Source organism: Physeter macrocephalus, unplaced genomic scaffold (genome assembly GCF_002837175.3).
Source record: "Physeter macrocephalus isolate SW-GA unplaced genomic scaffold, ASM283717v5 random_574, whole genome shotgun sequence".
NCBI classification, from domain to species: domain Eukaryota; kingdom Metazoa; phylum Chordata; class Mammalia; order Artiodactyla; family Physeteridae; genus Physeter; species Physeter macrocephalus.
Genome location: NW_021145957.1, coordinates 2713 through 14830, shown reverse-complemented (window position 1 = coordinate 14830; position 12118 = coordinate 2713). Strand labels below are relative to the sequence as shown.

The 12118-nt window shown below is 47.6% G+C and overlaps 1 protein-coding gene across 1 annotated transcript in view; it reads left to right on the top strand.

Annotated features, from left to right (window-relative positions):
• LOC114485181 (protein phosphatase Slingshot homolog 1-like) overlaps positions 1-12118 on the top strand; it is a gene marked incomplete at its 3' end in the record, with an annotated part of 31874 nt that overhangs the window by 17283 nt on the left and 2473 nt on the right. Inside the window, exon 3 of the mRNA XM_028486078.1 lies at positions 10657-10760. Within this exon, the coding sequence (XP_028341879.1) occupies positions 10657-10760 (104 nt within the window). The remainder of the gene's footprint in view (positions 1-10656; positions 10761-12118) is intronic.

The following is a 12118-nucleotide window of genomic DNA, read 5'->3' as shown; positions in this document are numbered from 1 at the left end:
GCGGGCCTCTCACTGTTGTGGCCTCTCCCGTTGCGGAGCACAGGCTCCGGACGCGGAGGCTCAGCGGCCATGGCTCACGGGCCCAGCCGCTCCGCTGCATGTGGGATCCTCCCGGACTGGGGCACGAACCCGTGTCCCCTGCATCGGCAGGCGGACCCTCAACCACTGCGCCACCAGGGAGGCCCGGCAGGCGGATTCTTCACCACTGCGCCACCAGGGAAGCCCCTGTAATCCCTTTTCTGATAGTGAGGAACCTGGCTCCCATTGTCCCTAAAGTGTTTACTTGTTTGATCAACCCCCCTATCTGCAGCCACCTCTCCGCTGCTCACCACACCCTCTCCCTAACCCAGAGGCCTGCCTTGCTCTGCCCACCAGATGGTTTTCGGTCTGAATTGTTGGGGAAGAGAAGCAGACTTATTACTTTCTTGACTCTGTGTTTCCCCGTGGGTGTCAGTTCAGCAGAGGTTCGATGCTTACAGGTGAGACTCCTGGTGTCTTCTCCTGCCTTTTCCACTTTTTGGCCACGTGAATTTGGACAAGCGACTTGATGTCTCTGAGCTTCAGTTTCCCCGTATTAAATACTCGTAGGTGGATGCTGAGGATTAGGTTAATATTAGGTTAATATGTATGACATGCCCAGCATGACACACAGCAAAGATGTTTCTTACCGGTTTTATATTTACTGAGTGCACATCTGAGGGGCTTCCAGAGACGGAGAAGTCGTAGCCTTGGCTCTCAGGACTCCAGTGATGAGGAGAGCTTAGTTGTGTTGTTTGAAACACTTGGTTGCCAAGAGGACCTGACTGTAACTGCATTTATGCAGTGAGTCTTTTGTTTTTTCCAGAGGTTGTAATGCTTAGTTAGGGGTATCTGATAATTGAAGCTTGAGAACTATTTTCCCAGGTTACATGTTTTAGTTGAGTAATAGGGCATCTTTTTAATTTATTTTTTTATTGAAGTCTAGTTGAAGTATAATATAAGTTACAGGTTACAGTATAGTGAGTCACAATTTTTAAAGGTTATACTCCATTTATAGTTTTAAAAACTCCTGGCTATATTCCCTGTGTCGTACTGTGTATCTTTGTAGCTTATTGCATAACGTAATAGTTTGTACCTCTTGATCCCCTACCCTTATGTTGCCCCTCCCTCCTCCCGTCTCCCCACTGGTTCGTTCTCTGTTATCTGTGAGTCTTATCTGTCCTGTTCATCCTGTGTGTGTTGAGCAGCCACTGTTGCAGCTGCTCAGAGATGACCAAGGTGAGTTAGTCACAAAATGCTTTGAGGCTGGAGAAGGGTACAGCTCGGCCAGTTTATGAGTATTTACTTCTGAGTGTCGACTCTATTCTATGTCAGGCAGGGAGGGAGACTTAAAAAATTACGTGTGTCCTGGCCCTGGAGTCCCATCGTGAAGTTAAAATATACTGGTATGAAGATAACATCACCACCAGTTAGTAGGTAAATAGGTCCAGGAACATAGTTTGGGGCCTTGGGTTCCTATCCCTTTCTAAGTATATGACCTTGGATGAGTGACTTACCCTCTGAGCCTCAGTTTCTTCACCAGCACGGTGAGAGAAGGTGCTGTAACATGTCGAAAGGGAAGAGCATGGCTTGCAGTTAGGGTGGTGAGGGAGGGCTTCCTGGAGAAGGCATGAACGTTGGAAGGTGGACGGGATGTGGGGAGGCAAACAGGAGAGAGGAGGCTGTGCTAGAGACCCAGAGTAGAAGAGTTGATGAGTACAATGACGTAGACAGGGATGGATTAGAGAACGCATGGAGTGTGGGAGGAATAGTGTAAGAGCTGATACAAGGAAGCTTTTTATTATAAATCACTTTTGCCGATGGCATTATAAGCTCCCTGAGGTCACAGAGTGTCGGGTGACTGAAATTTAGTTAATGACATGGCATGGCTAACTGGCTGCCATACAAAGCAATCACAGGGACTCTGGGTTCTATAGATAATGCTACATCGTTGAAAGTTCTGGAGCTGGGACATAATGTAACAAGAGCAGGGGCTGGGAACTAAGGCACGGGGTCCTCTGTTCCCTGCCCTGACTCTCATTAGGCTGCAAGCTCCCGGTACAGCTATGCTGTCCCGTATCATAGCTGGTAGCCATACGTGGCTAATTAAAATTTAATTAAAATCAAATAAAATGACAAATTCCGCTCATCGGTCACACTCATCGCATTTCAAGTGTTCAGAACATAGGCCTCTATGGCCAGCGGCTGCCGTGTTGGACGGCACAGGTGGAGAAGATGTCCTTTCTCTCGGAAAGCACTGCCCTGCAGGGACCCCGAGGGCCAAGCACAGAGCCGGGCACACAGTGAGTGGGCGTCGCCTGGCTTACGGGGCTGGGGGACTGGGAAGGAAAGGGCGCCCTGGAAAGGTTAGGACTTGGCGACCCATGAATGTGGGATGGGCTGCATCCCAAAGAAAGGGCCGAGAACCGGGGACAGTTGAGACAATTCGTTCTTGGAATTTTTGAGTTATTTCAAAAACATTTCCTTCGTGTGCCTGTTATTTCTGGCTGGCTAGGTTGCCTCTGCTGCCATTGCGTTTCCTGCACAATGTAGCCTTTCTCCCTCTGCGCTCACGAAGGGGGCTTAGATACCGGTGTACCAGACGTTCACGGGAAGATACACCGGCTCCGGCTTCCACAGACGGGGCCTGAGGGCTCTTGGGGGCCATCAAGGAGCTATCCCAAGGTTTGTGAAGCCAATCCAAGGTGTGTTATTTGCTGTCTCACTTTTCCGCGGAGGGGGTGGAGTCCCGATTTTGCGAGCTTGTTGGTATATTCAGCTGCTTGCTCCTACCCATTGGTAGGGAGGAGCGCTGTGTAGCTGGCTGCAGAGAATGTCTCTTACTGTCCAAAATACTTCTGGACATTCCTTCTCTCTGAGAGAAGCCTACGCCTTCTAGCCAAACAATACATGCCCCAGCAGCAAAGACATTTGTAACAAGCCCTGCCAGCATTTCTTGCCAGTGACCCCATTCCCTAAGTATAAGGCCCTGCAGAGCTGGAGTTTCCCTGTTGTCAGCATCCTGTGTGGAGGGGAGCTTTTGGGGGGCTCTAGCTGATCAGTGTGTCAGGTGAGTTGTTTGCTTAGGCCCCGAAGAATGGCATATGGGACAAGGCCTTGCTGAATGCCCCGTAAAGGACAAAATAAAAATAAGGCCTCGGCACAGCCCGGGGTCTTTGTGACTTTTGAACTTGCGTTCAAAATGAGGGAGGCACCCATGGGAGAACAGTGAAGAGAGTTTTCCGTCTCCACCTGCAGGCTGCTTACCTTACTCCGCGTACAAGTCTTCCGTCTCCTTTGCATCTTTACAAACTTCATTTTGGTAGGAAGGGGGTTCTGGATCCATCTAAACCATCGCCAGGAGTGGTTTTAAGGTAGACTTGCATCCATCCAGCTCTACCTGCTGCTCCTGTGGCTGCAGGTCACACCGTCCTGCCGTCTGACCTCGGGATCCTACAGGAAGAGCCCCGAACTTGGAGCCTGTCAATCTCGTCCGGCCCCTTATGGGCCATACGACTGCAGACGCGTCATCTATCTTCTCTGTTTTGGTTCTTCCATCAGAAAAGTGGCATTATAAGAATTAAGTGAAGAAATGTAGGGGCAAGCTCTCTGTAAATTATGAAGCCCCATTCGGATTGGAGGTATCATTGACTTACTTAAAATAACCCTCGATGAGTGGCTACTAGGCCTTCGGGTGCTGAGAACTCCTGGCTCAACCACTCGCCCAGGGTTTGATTCTTAGCTTTGCACGTTCTGAAACTGGAATATTAGTTCACCCAGGGATGATCAAGTTCTGAGAAACCAACTCATGCTAACCAGACTTATAAGGAACTGACTTATAAACCTGAATAGACGTTTATGAATTCTCAGTGGAACCTCTTACCACAGAGACCAAATCATCCTCCTCTGTTCACTGGAGGGCACGTGTAGCAAAATCTTCCTACTCTCCTGCTCCTTGCTCTCTTTGTCCCTGTTTACAGGTCCTTCGAGGCCCAGCTTGGTGGTGTTTCAGGGAGATCTCCCTGGACCCCCAGGCTGGGCTGGGCATCCCTCCTGAGTGTGTGTGTGTGTGTGTGTGTGTGTGTGTGTGTGTGTGCGCGCATGCATATATGGCACCTTAAACATCCCTGCATCATGGGACCTGCTGCGCTACATTGCAGGTACTGTCCTGCGTCTGTCTGACCCACTAGACTGTGCTGTTGCTCCGGGGCAGAAACCGTTTCTGTTTCACTTCTGAATCCCCACGGTTTAGCACTGACCAGGCACAGTAGAGGCACAGTCAGTATTTAACCTAGATGGAATTAATGGAGCCTCCTCTTGGGAGTGTTCACGGGCACCACCTTTTCTGTAGTGACAACTTTATACGCATTCCATTTTTTTCTTGAATTATCGTCAAGTCCGCTGGACAGACCAGTCTACTCAGTAATCACTGGGCAGAGCTGAGTGCGATAGATAGAGGGTTAATTCTATCCATGCAAAAGTATCAATAGTTCAGTTCATTTCAACCAGTCCAGTCAATTTGAATCTTTTTTTTTTTTTGAAGTATAGTTGATTTACAATGTTGTGTTAATTTCTACCCTTTTTTGAGCCTACACTTTTATGCTCATTTTCTCTGGGGTTTTTTCTTTTGCAAGAGGTAGCATCAGAAATCCTAAAATCATAACCGGTTAATAACTCCCTGTTTCATCATCTATAAAATGAGTGTAATAATGCCTGCTCAGCCCGCATAGGAGAGCTTCAGGAAGATCAAATAGGCTGACATTAGCCAGAGTGCTTTGTCAACAGCAGAGCTTATCAGAGGTCTGATCCCTGGTTATGATTGTCATCTCAGATGACTGTAATGCAGGGCTGCCTTTCAAGGGCAGGAACACCTGTGAGTCTGAAAGTATTGGTAGAAGAAGGGCACGTGCAATTATCTGCTAACCTGTTTTGCTGCTTGCAAGGAGGGTATTATTTTGTTTTTCTGACCTAGTGTGACCTCCCTACATTGCACCTAATCGTGTTTGTGACCTCCCTACTTTGCACCTGATTGTGTTACTCTCCTTCCGAGAGGACCACAGGGTTTTAGTGGTGTTATCTTCAACCAGCAAAAACATTTATCGTGTACCTACTGTGTGTAAGGTACTCTTATGAAGGCCACAAGGGGAGCCAGTTTCCTCTGTGTCTTCTGCTGTTGTTAAGTTCAGGGGTTCTTAGCCCTGGATGTGCATCGGGACAATTTCTGGGACTTTTAAAAAAGCAGATGCTGAGGACTCGTCACAGACCTTCCGAACTAGAATTGGCTGACATTAGACCTGGACGTGAATATGTTTTAAAAGTTTCATAGGTTCTTCCGATGAATGGCCAGAGTTGGAAATTCGGGGCGTTAGTATCATATTCTGTAGTGTGATGTTTCTACACCTGATGCTTCCCTTCTTCAAGGAATTATGTTTCTAAGTGGCCTGGCACACATCCAAACTGCCCAAACATAGACCCATCCCTTAAGGCTTGGCTTAGCGTGGTTCTCCTTAGTCTGCAAATATTTGGCTATTCGAATGAATGAACAGAGAGCCCTGTAAGTGAATATCAGAACATACCCATAATAGACCAAGCATGAGAACCCAGAAATACGGATTCCCAGACCAGTGCCTTGTATTTTCTTAGAACTTCCACGTGCATCAGAGTCACCAAGGGCCTTGGTTGAAAATGAGGTTGCCCAGGCTCTCCCCAGGATGCTTTCAGGAGCTGGACTGGCTTCCTTCATTTGTCAGAGAGGAAAGAAGGCCTTCCCCGCAGAGCTTGGGAATTAGATGGGGTGGCACAGTTGAGAGCCTCATGTGGCCTCTACCACGTGGTGGGCGCTCGGGCAGTGGCAGCGCTCTTGCTGAGAAGCAGCTTCTCGACCAGCATGGCTGTGCTGCTCCCCCCGCCTCCAGCCCCCCAGGATCCCCATTCAGTCCAGAAGGACCGAATGATGTGTCCTGTCCCATAACTGTGATGGTGGCAGCCCTGCTGCTTGCTCCCGGGGGCTGATGCCCAGTCTTCTCTTTCTGAGGATGTTTCCCTGCATCTTTCCCACACCTGATGCATTCACGTGCTGGGAAGAAGGACTGGGGATGGGTCCTATCCTTACTCCTTGGCAATGCTGCGCTTGGCCATCAGGGCAGGCAGGGCAGAGGTGGCTGCAGGGTCTCCGCTCTGATTCTCACTCTGGACGGGCAGGGGCGAGGGCGTTCCAGGGCTTAAGAAGGTGGGTGTGGGCCCGAGAGATGTGGGTCTCATCCCATCTTGTAAAGATTATGCTCCTGCAGCTGAAATTTCCTCAACTGCAAAATAAGCATAATCGTAGTGTATGTTTCACTTAATCCTCTTGTGTGAGGATTAATCGATCATTTGGGAGCCGGGAGAACCTTCCAGACGAGGCCCTCGCAGAAGTCTACTCAGTGCCCTTCCTTCACAGAATGTTCCAGAACCCATCACTTAGACGTTTCCTTTTCCCAGCCCTACAGGGTTCCTTTTTCAGGGGACTCATCCCATCCTGCCCTGCACGGTGGTTGGTTGCACGCTTACTTTATTTCCAGCTGCTCCCGCTGGGTGGGTTTCGGGGTCCCGGCCCACACTCTCCGGGACCCGCACCTGCTCTCCCGCTGCAGCCCACCCCGCGCCCCTTGTGTGAGGTTCTCAGAGCACCTCCCGACCTCTACCTGGAATGCCATCCCCCACACCCCAGATTTGCCTCCTCCAGGAGTGATGAGCACGACTGAAGGATTTCCCGAACGAAACGGTGCTTGTGAAAACACCCAATAACTGTGGCCGCTGCCCACGGTCACTGTCGGGTGAATGGATGGTGGGGGATATGTGACGGTTTGAACAAGGATGGGGTCCTCATGGCTCGGGGCAGGTTACTGGGCCACCAGCTGTTTTTCCTGCAGTTTCTAATACACACCCTGCTACTCATTCCCGAGGCCCACAGCAAAGCCGTAGGAGTAAAGTGATTAGAGGAACTTCAGCTGTTTTGCTCCCTGTGAATGGCCCTCTTTCATCAGGATGTGCAGGGACAAGGGCCTTTTTAAACCCAAATATCAGGGAAGGATGAGAGTTCCACCAGAGCCATTTGCCGTCTGGGTGGGAACGCCATCTGGACGGGGACTCTGCTTTCCTGGAGGGCCCCATCCAGCCTCTTCTTCGGACGTTCATCCTTCTCTGGAGGACGGGAAAGGCAGGGGCTGGGGGCAGTTCAGTTCACGATGTGACCACGGCAGTCCCGGACCTTTTCTGTTGTACTGACGTCTGCACCTCCAGCCAGCCAGCTCCCTACTTCTGCTCTTCAGAGGTTTGCAGCCCAAGTTAGTAAGTATCGCCACCGCTGATTTCTGCCCGCCCCCCCCCGCCCCCCTGCCGTGTCTTGGTTTCTGGATGACATTGGCCGTTGCTGCTCTGAGGGCTGGGGTTTTCTGGAGGATCCTGTCTGTCTGCAGTGCCCTGCAGAAATTATGAGCCCGTGTCATCTCCTAAAACCGGGGTCTGAGACATATCTGTATTGTGGAGATAAAAGCGGTGAGGATGGAGGAGGGAGGGCAGGGGCTGAACTTGTTCTTAATCCCCTGTCAGGACTTTTCCATTTTGTTTGCCTGGGTCTGACCTCCTGGAGCTTTAGTCGCTCTCTTCAGGGCACCAGCATCTTTGGGCAGGAGGCAGATTTCTCCATAGTTGGGATGGGTGGTTTGTGAGTTTGTTTCCTTGTCCCGAGAACCTAGTAAAGTACGAGTGCCCCCCACCCCCAACCCCGTGAATCGGGTTCTGCGCCTCTCGTATCAGAGCCCTGGCCCCTGGCTGGGAGAGAGTGTTCACGTCAGCCGCCCACAGGGCACAGGAGGCTCTGGGCCCAGAGTGAGCTCAGAGCAGAAGACGGGAAACAGGGTCATAAAGAATATCTGTGTCTCGTTTTCCTAAGTCCCATGACTGCCGTGCTCTGTGGCCTCTCGCCTCCGAGAGTCATCCAGTGAGGTTTTCCTCGTGCTGTATCTGCTTACTTGTCTCTGCTTACTTGTCTCTGCAGATGCAGGACCACCTCACGGGCTTAGGATGATGTGTTGTTCTCTGAGCTTCCCCACAGCTTCAAATCTCCTCTTTACAGTAAACGCCTGTGACTAATTTCGGGAGGAGGACAGAGGCAGAGTGTTCCAGGGCCCCCATCCACACAGCCCCCTGACTTCACGTGTAGCTGGGAGGCTGTGATTCTGTATTGGCCTCAGGAACACTGAGGAACAGCTGGCCTTGTAAGTGATCACGGGATAAAACCAGCCTATGCTTTTGCATTGTTCCTTTTTTTTTTTTTTTAATTTCGGGAGGAGGACAGAGGCAGAGTGTTCCAGGGCCCCCATCCACACAGCCCCCTGACTTCACGTGTAGCTGGGAGGCTGTGGTTCTGTATTGGCCTCAGGAACACTGAGGAACAGCTGGCCTTGTAAGTGATCACGGGATAAAACCAGCCTATGCTTTTGCATTGTTCCTTTTTTTTTTTTTTTCCCCCCCAAGGAAATGTAAGGGAAACCAAGGGGAATTTTTGCCCATGATTTCCAAGGCAAAGGTCACCATCAATGGCTGGCTGTTTCCAGAGGGCTCAGGTTTCTGGTCAGTATGGATTTTTTTTTTTCCAACTCATGAACAAAAAGAGGTTGATGATGCCTTGCAAAGATTTTTTTCCCCCAGCTGCTTCGATGAACTGATTGTTGTTTGAAGTTTCATGCGTTTTGGAGTCTTTCAGACAGTGATGAGAATAGGTAGTAAGTGATCCGTGTCTATCTAAAACAGCATAGTTCTGAAAACAAACTCAGTTGTAGGGTTTTAAGGAAGGAGTGGGTGATAAGTTTCAGGGGTGGAAAAGTGTTGGGTAAGCCTGCAATTTGCTAAAACTAGACAGCCTGGATTTTCTGTTGGCCAATGGATGCTAAAGAGCTTTTTGTCTCCCGTGGGTAAGTGAGACTCACAGAAAGGGTGCTTCTCGTTTCTTCCATTATTTATAGTCCTGGGCTCCTCAACACTTGAAACTTGCAGCACAGATACGGGACTCACAGAGTGGAAAGGATGACTTGGCAGTACATGCATGATGGTAGATGAAGAAGTGCTGTCCATATGTAAAGCGTTGCCTTTAGGAAAGAGATAAAGCCAAGTTGTCCGTAACTCAAAGGCCCGGATAAGAGGGGCAGCACTGAAACCTTCATATTTGGTATTTGAGCTGTCATGAGTTTTAGCGTGAGAATTTAACCAGAAAAATGAACAGATTTTATTGTGGACTTCATAGTATGGAAGATAACCATTTTTCAATTCCAGGAGCTGCTGACTTAAATGCTAGTCCATGTGGTGAGTTTTCTTAGCTCCTAGGGTTGTAGTTTAGACTTAGCTGAGTTTTTTATTGCAGGATGAGACTGTTTAACTACTTACAGTAGCTCTCTGGGGCAGTGGTGATTTTGCTGTTTTATATTACAGAAAATGTCCTTGTGTTTCTGTCAGGAATTGATTTGCTTTCTGTTAAAAAAAAAAAATAGCACTCCTGTTACTTAGAGATTTTTTTTTCAAATCAAATTGTTTATTGGTTGCTGAAGAGAGAATGAATGATTTGTATAGTTCCCTGTAATTTGAACTGTGATCTTCTTTCACAAACTTAATAAACGTGAAATGTTTTTGCATTATATAGTACATGTTTTATATTACTTTGAAAATTAAAAAATCATTTATAAAAGTTAATATTTGCTCAATATAGTAAGTTTGGAAGATGCTAAGAAACAGAAGATAATTTTATAGGTGGTACAACCCTCCCCCCACAGAAAAAAAAACACTTAATTTTGGTGTATCTTATGTGTAGTTTTCAGAGATGATGTTATTTTTAAATAATTGGTGGTAATTAATAGCTAATACAGTCCATTGGTTTACACAGTCTTGATTTCTACATAAGATAAAGATTTTGTTTTGGTAGCCAAATCGTGAAAGTGAAATCTTTTATTGTAATTTTTAAAATTATATGTTGAGTATAAATGTTATTGCCTTGTTAAAATAACAAAGACCAAAGATTCATTCTGCTGAGAAATTCATTGGGTCAACTTGAGATTTTCCACAGGTTTTCTACACAGCAAGCTTGACTAAGTTAAACCGGTCAGTAGCCACCCACTTTTCTTAAGATGCAAACAGATAGTGAAAGTGTGATTTCATCTTCCTTGTATTCTGTAAAGGGAAGACACCAAGAAGCAGTGAGGTTGTTAAAAGTTCAGAGAGTTAGAAGCAAAGATCAACAGCAAGAGTACGAAAAATTCAAAAAGGGAACCACCCTCTGCTCATCAGAGAGCTGGTCTCTGTTTTTAGAGGATGTTGTATTACAGAGCGGTCCCTTTACAGCATCCTGCAGGAAGGGGATCCTAGCTCTGGAGGAGCCCACGGAGAACCTTGGGTGTTTCAGCCGAAGCATTATTTTATCACATAAACTCTCCAACAGCAGGCTTGTAGCAAAGGTTTGGGGGGAGTATGGTGTGAAATTACTATAGAAGCTATTTTATCCCATTTACATTTTACATGCCACTCTCCAGCTTTTCCTCTGCAGCATGTCTCTGCCCATTTTCCTCTGTGAATTCCAGCCTAACTGCGCTCTGGTTTTCTCCCCCGCAGCTTAAGTGAGAGTTTTTTCATGGTGAAAGGAGCAGCCCTCTTCTTACAACAGGGAAGCAGCCCTCAAGGCCAGCGGAGTCTTCAGCATCCCCACAAGCATGCAGGTGATGGCTCTAAATTGACGCTCTTACCCTGGGACTTATTTTCTGGGCAACAGAGGAACCCTCCATTACTGGTGGTGAGCACTTTGCTGGTTTTCAAGGCCAGGGAAATAGTGGAGCACAGGTTTGGAATGACAGGCGCAGGTAGAGGCTCTTGAGCAGGCCACGCACGTTTTCCAGATGGCACCGGGAGCCAGCCACCCTTTGACCTCGGTGTCTACTTAAGAAGGTCAGCAGCTTTCTGTTTGGATATAAAGATTTCCTACTCAGTGTATCAGTTAACTGCAGATTTTAAGTTACAGTATGACTTTTTAACAAATGCACCAGAACGCCTTATAGCCAGATGTGGTCCCCTTGAAAACAACCACCCTGGGGTCCTAGATGCCCAGTCCGTCATTTCTCTGAGCTTTTGGAAAACTCTCATCTGGGGAATTTCTTTACGAGCCTTGGGCATGTACTGGGGTGGGAAGTCTTTATTCTTTAATGGTACGTTTGGTTTTTTGGAAGGAGACGGAAGTGATAAAGTGGGGATCAAACTGGGTATTAATTGAGGTCCAAAGGCAAGCAAATAAGAGATGCCTGCAAAGTAATAAGACTGGTTTTCTTAGGTGACTTGACTCTGAACCTGAAGGCAGTTTGGAGAGAGGAATTCAGGAAACACTTGCGTGCTAGTGGATCTTTGTGGCTGGTGGGGAGCCTCTGCAGGAACTTCTTGGACGGGCAGCACGTGTCGGAGTAGGAGCTGGAAAGGCCTCTGCCTTTCAGAACAATGGCAGGTCAAAGCAGCTAGCACTTGGGGCCAGTTTTTTTGTCACTTGGATCATCTGTTTGTCTCACCTCAAGTCATCCAGCCTCATTTTGGAGCTGAGTGCTTAGGTGAGAATTTCCTGTCTTGCATTTTATAGCAAACACCAGCAAGGCTCAGTCAATATTTTCACATACTGATATTTGTAATCAAGATTTAGGTCTGTTTTAAGCCAAGGAAACAATCTTCCTGCCCAAGGAGGCAGTGTGTTTCATGGAAAGAATATTTGCTTGGGAGCCAGAAAGACCTGGCTTCTGATCCCAGTTCTACAACTGTACAGAACATTCACAGTCAACTTCTAAGCCTCGGTTTCCTGATCTTTACAATGGGCATCAAATACTGGTAACTCAGACCTCGTGGAATTTAAAATTTACGCGTGTAAACAGACTTACCTTCTCCTAGGTGCTCAGCGTACGTTGCTGTAATTATTGCTACGGTGACTGCTGGTACAATACCACTATAAACAGAACCTTCATTCTTTTTTTTTTTTTTAATGGAAATGCATTTCTTTTATTTATTTATTTTATTTTACTTTTGGCTGTGTTGGGTCTTCGTT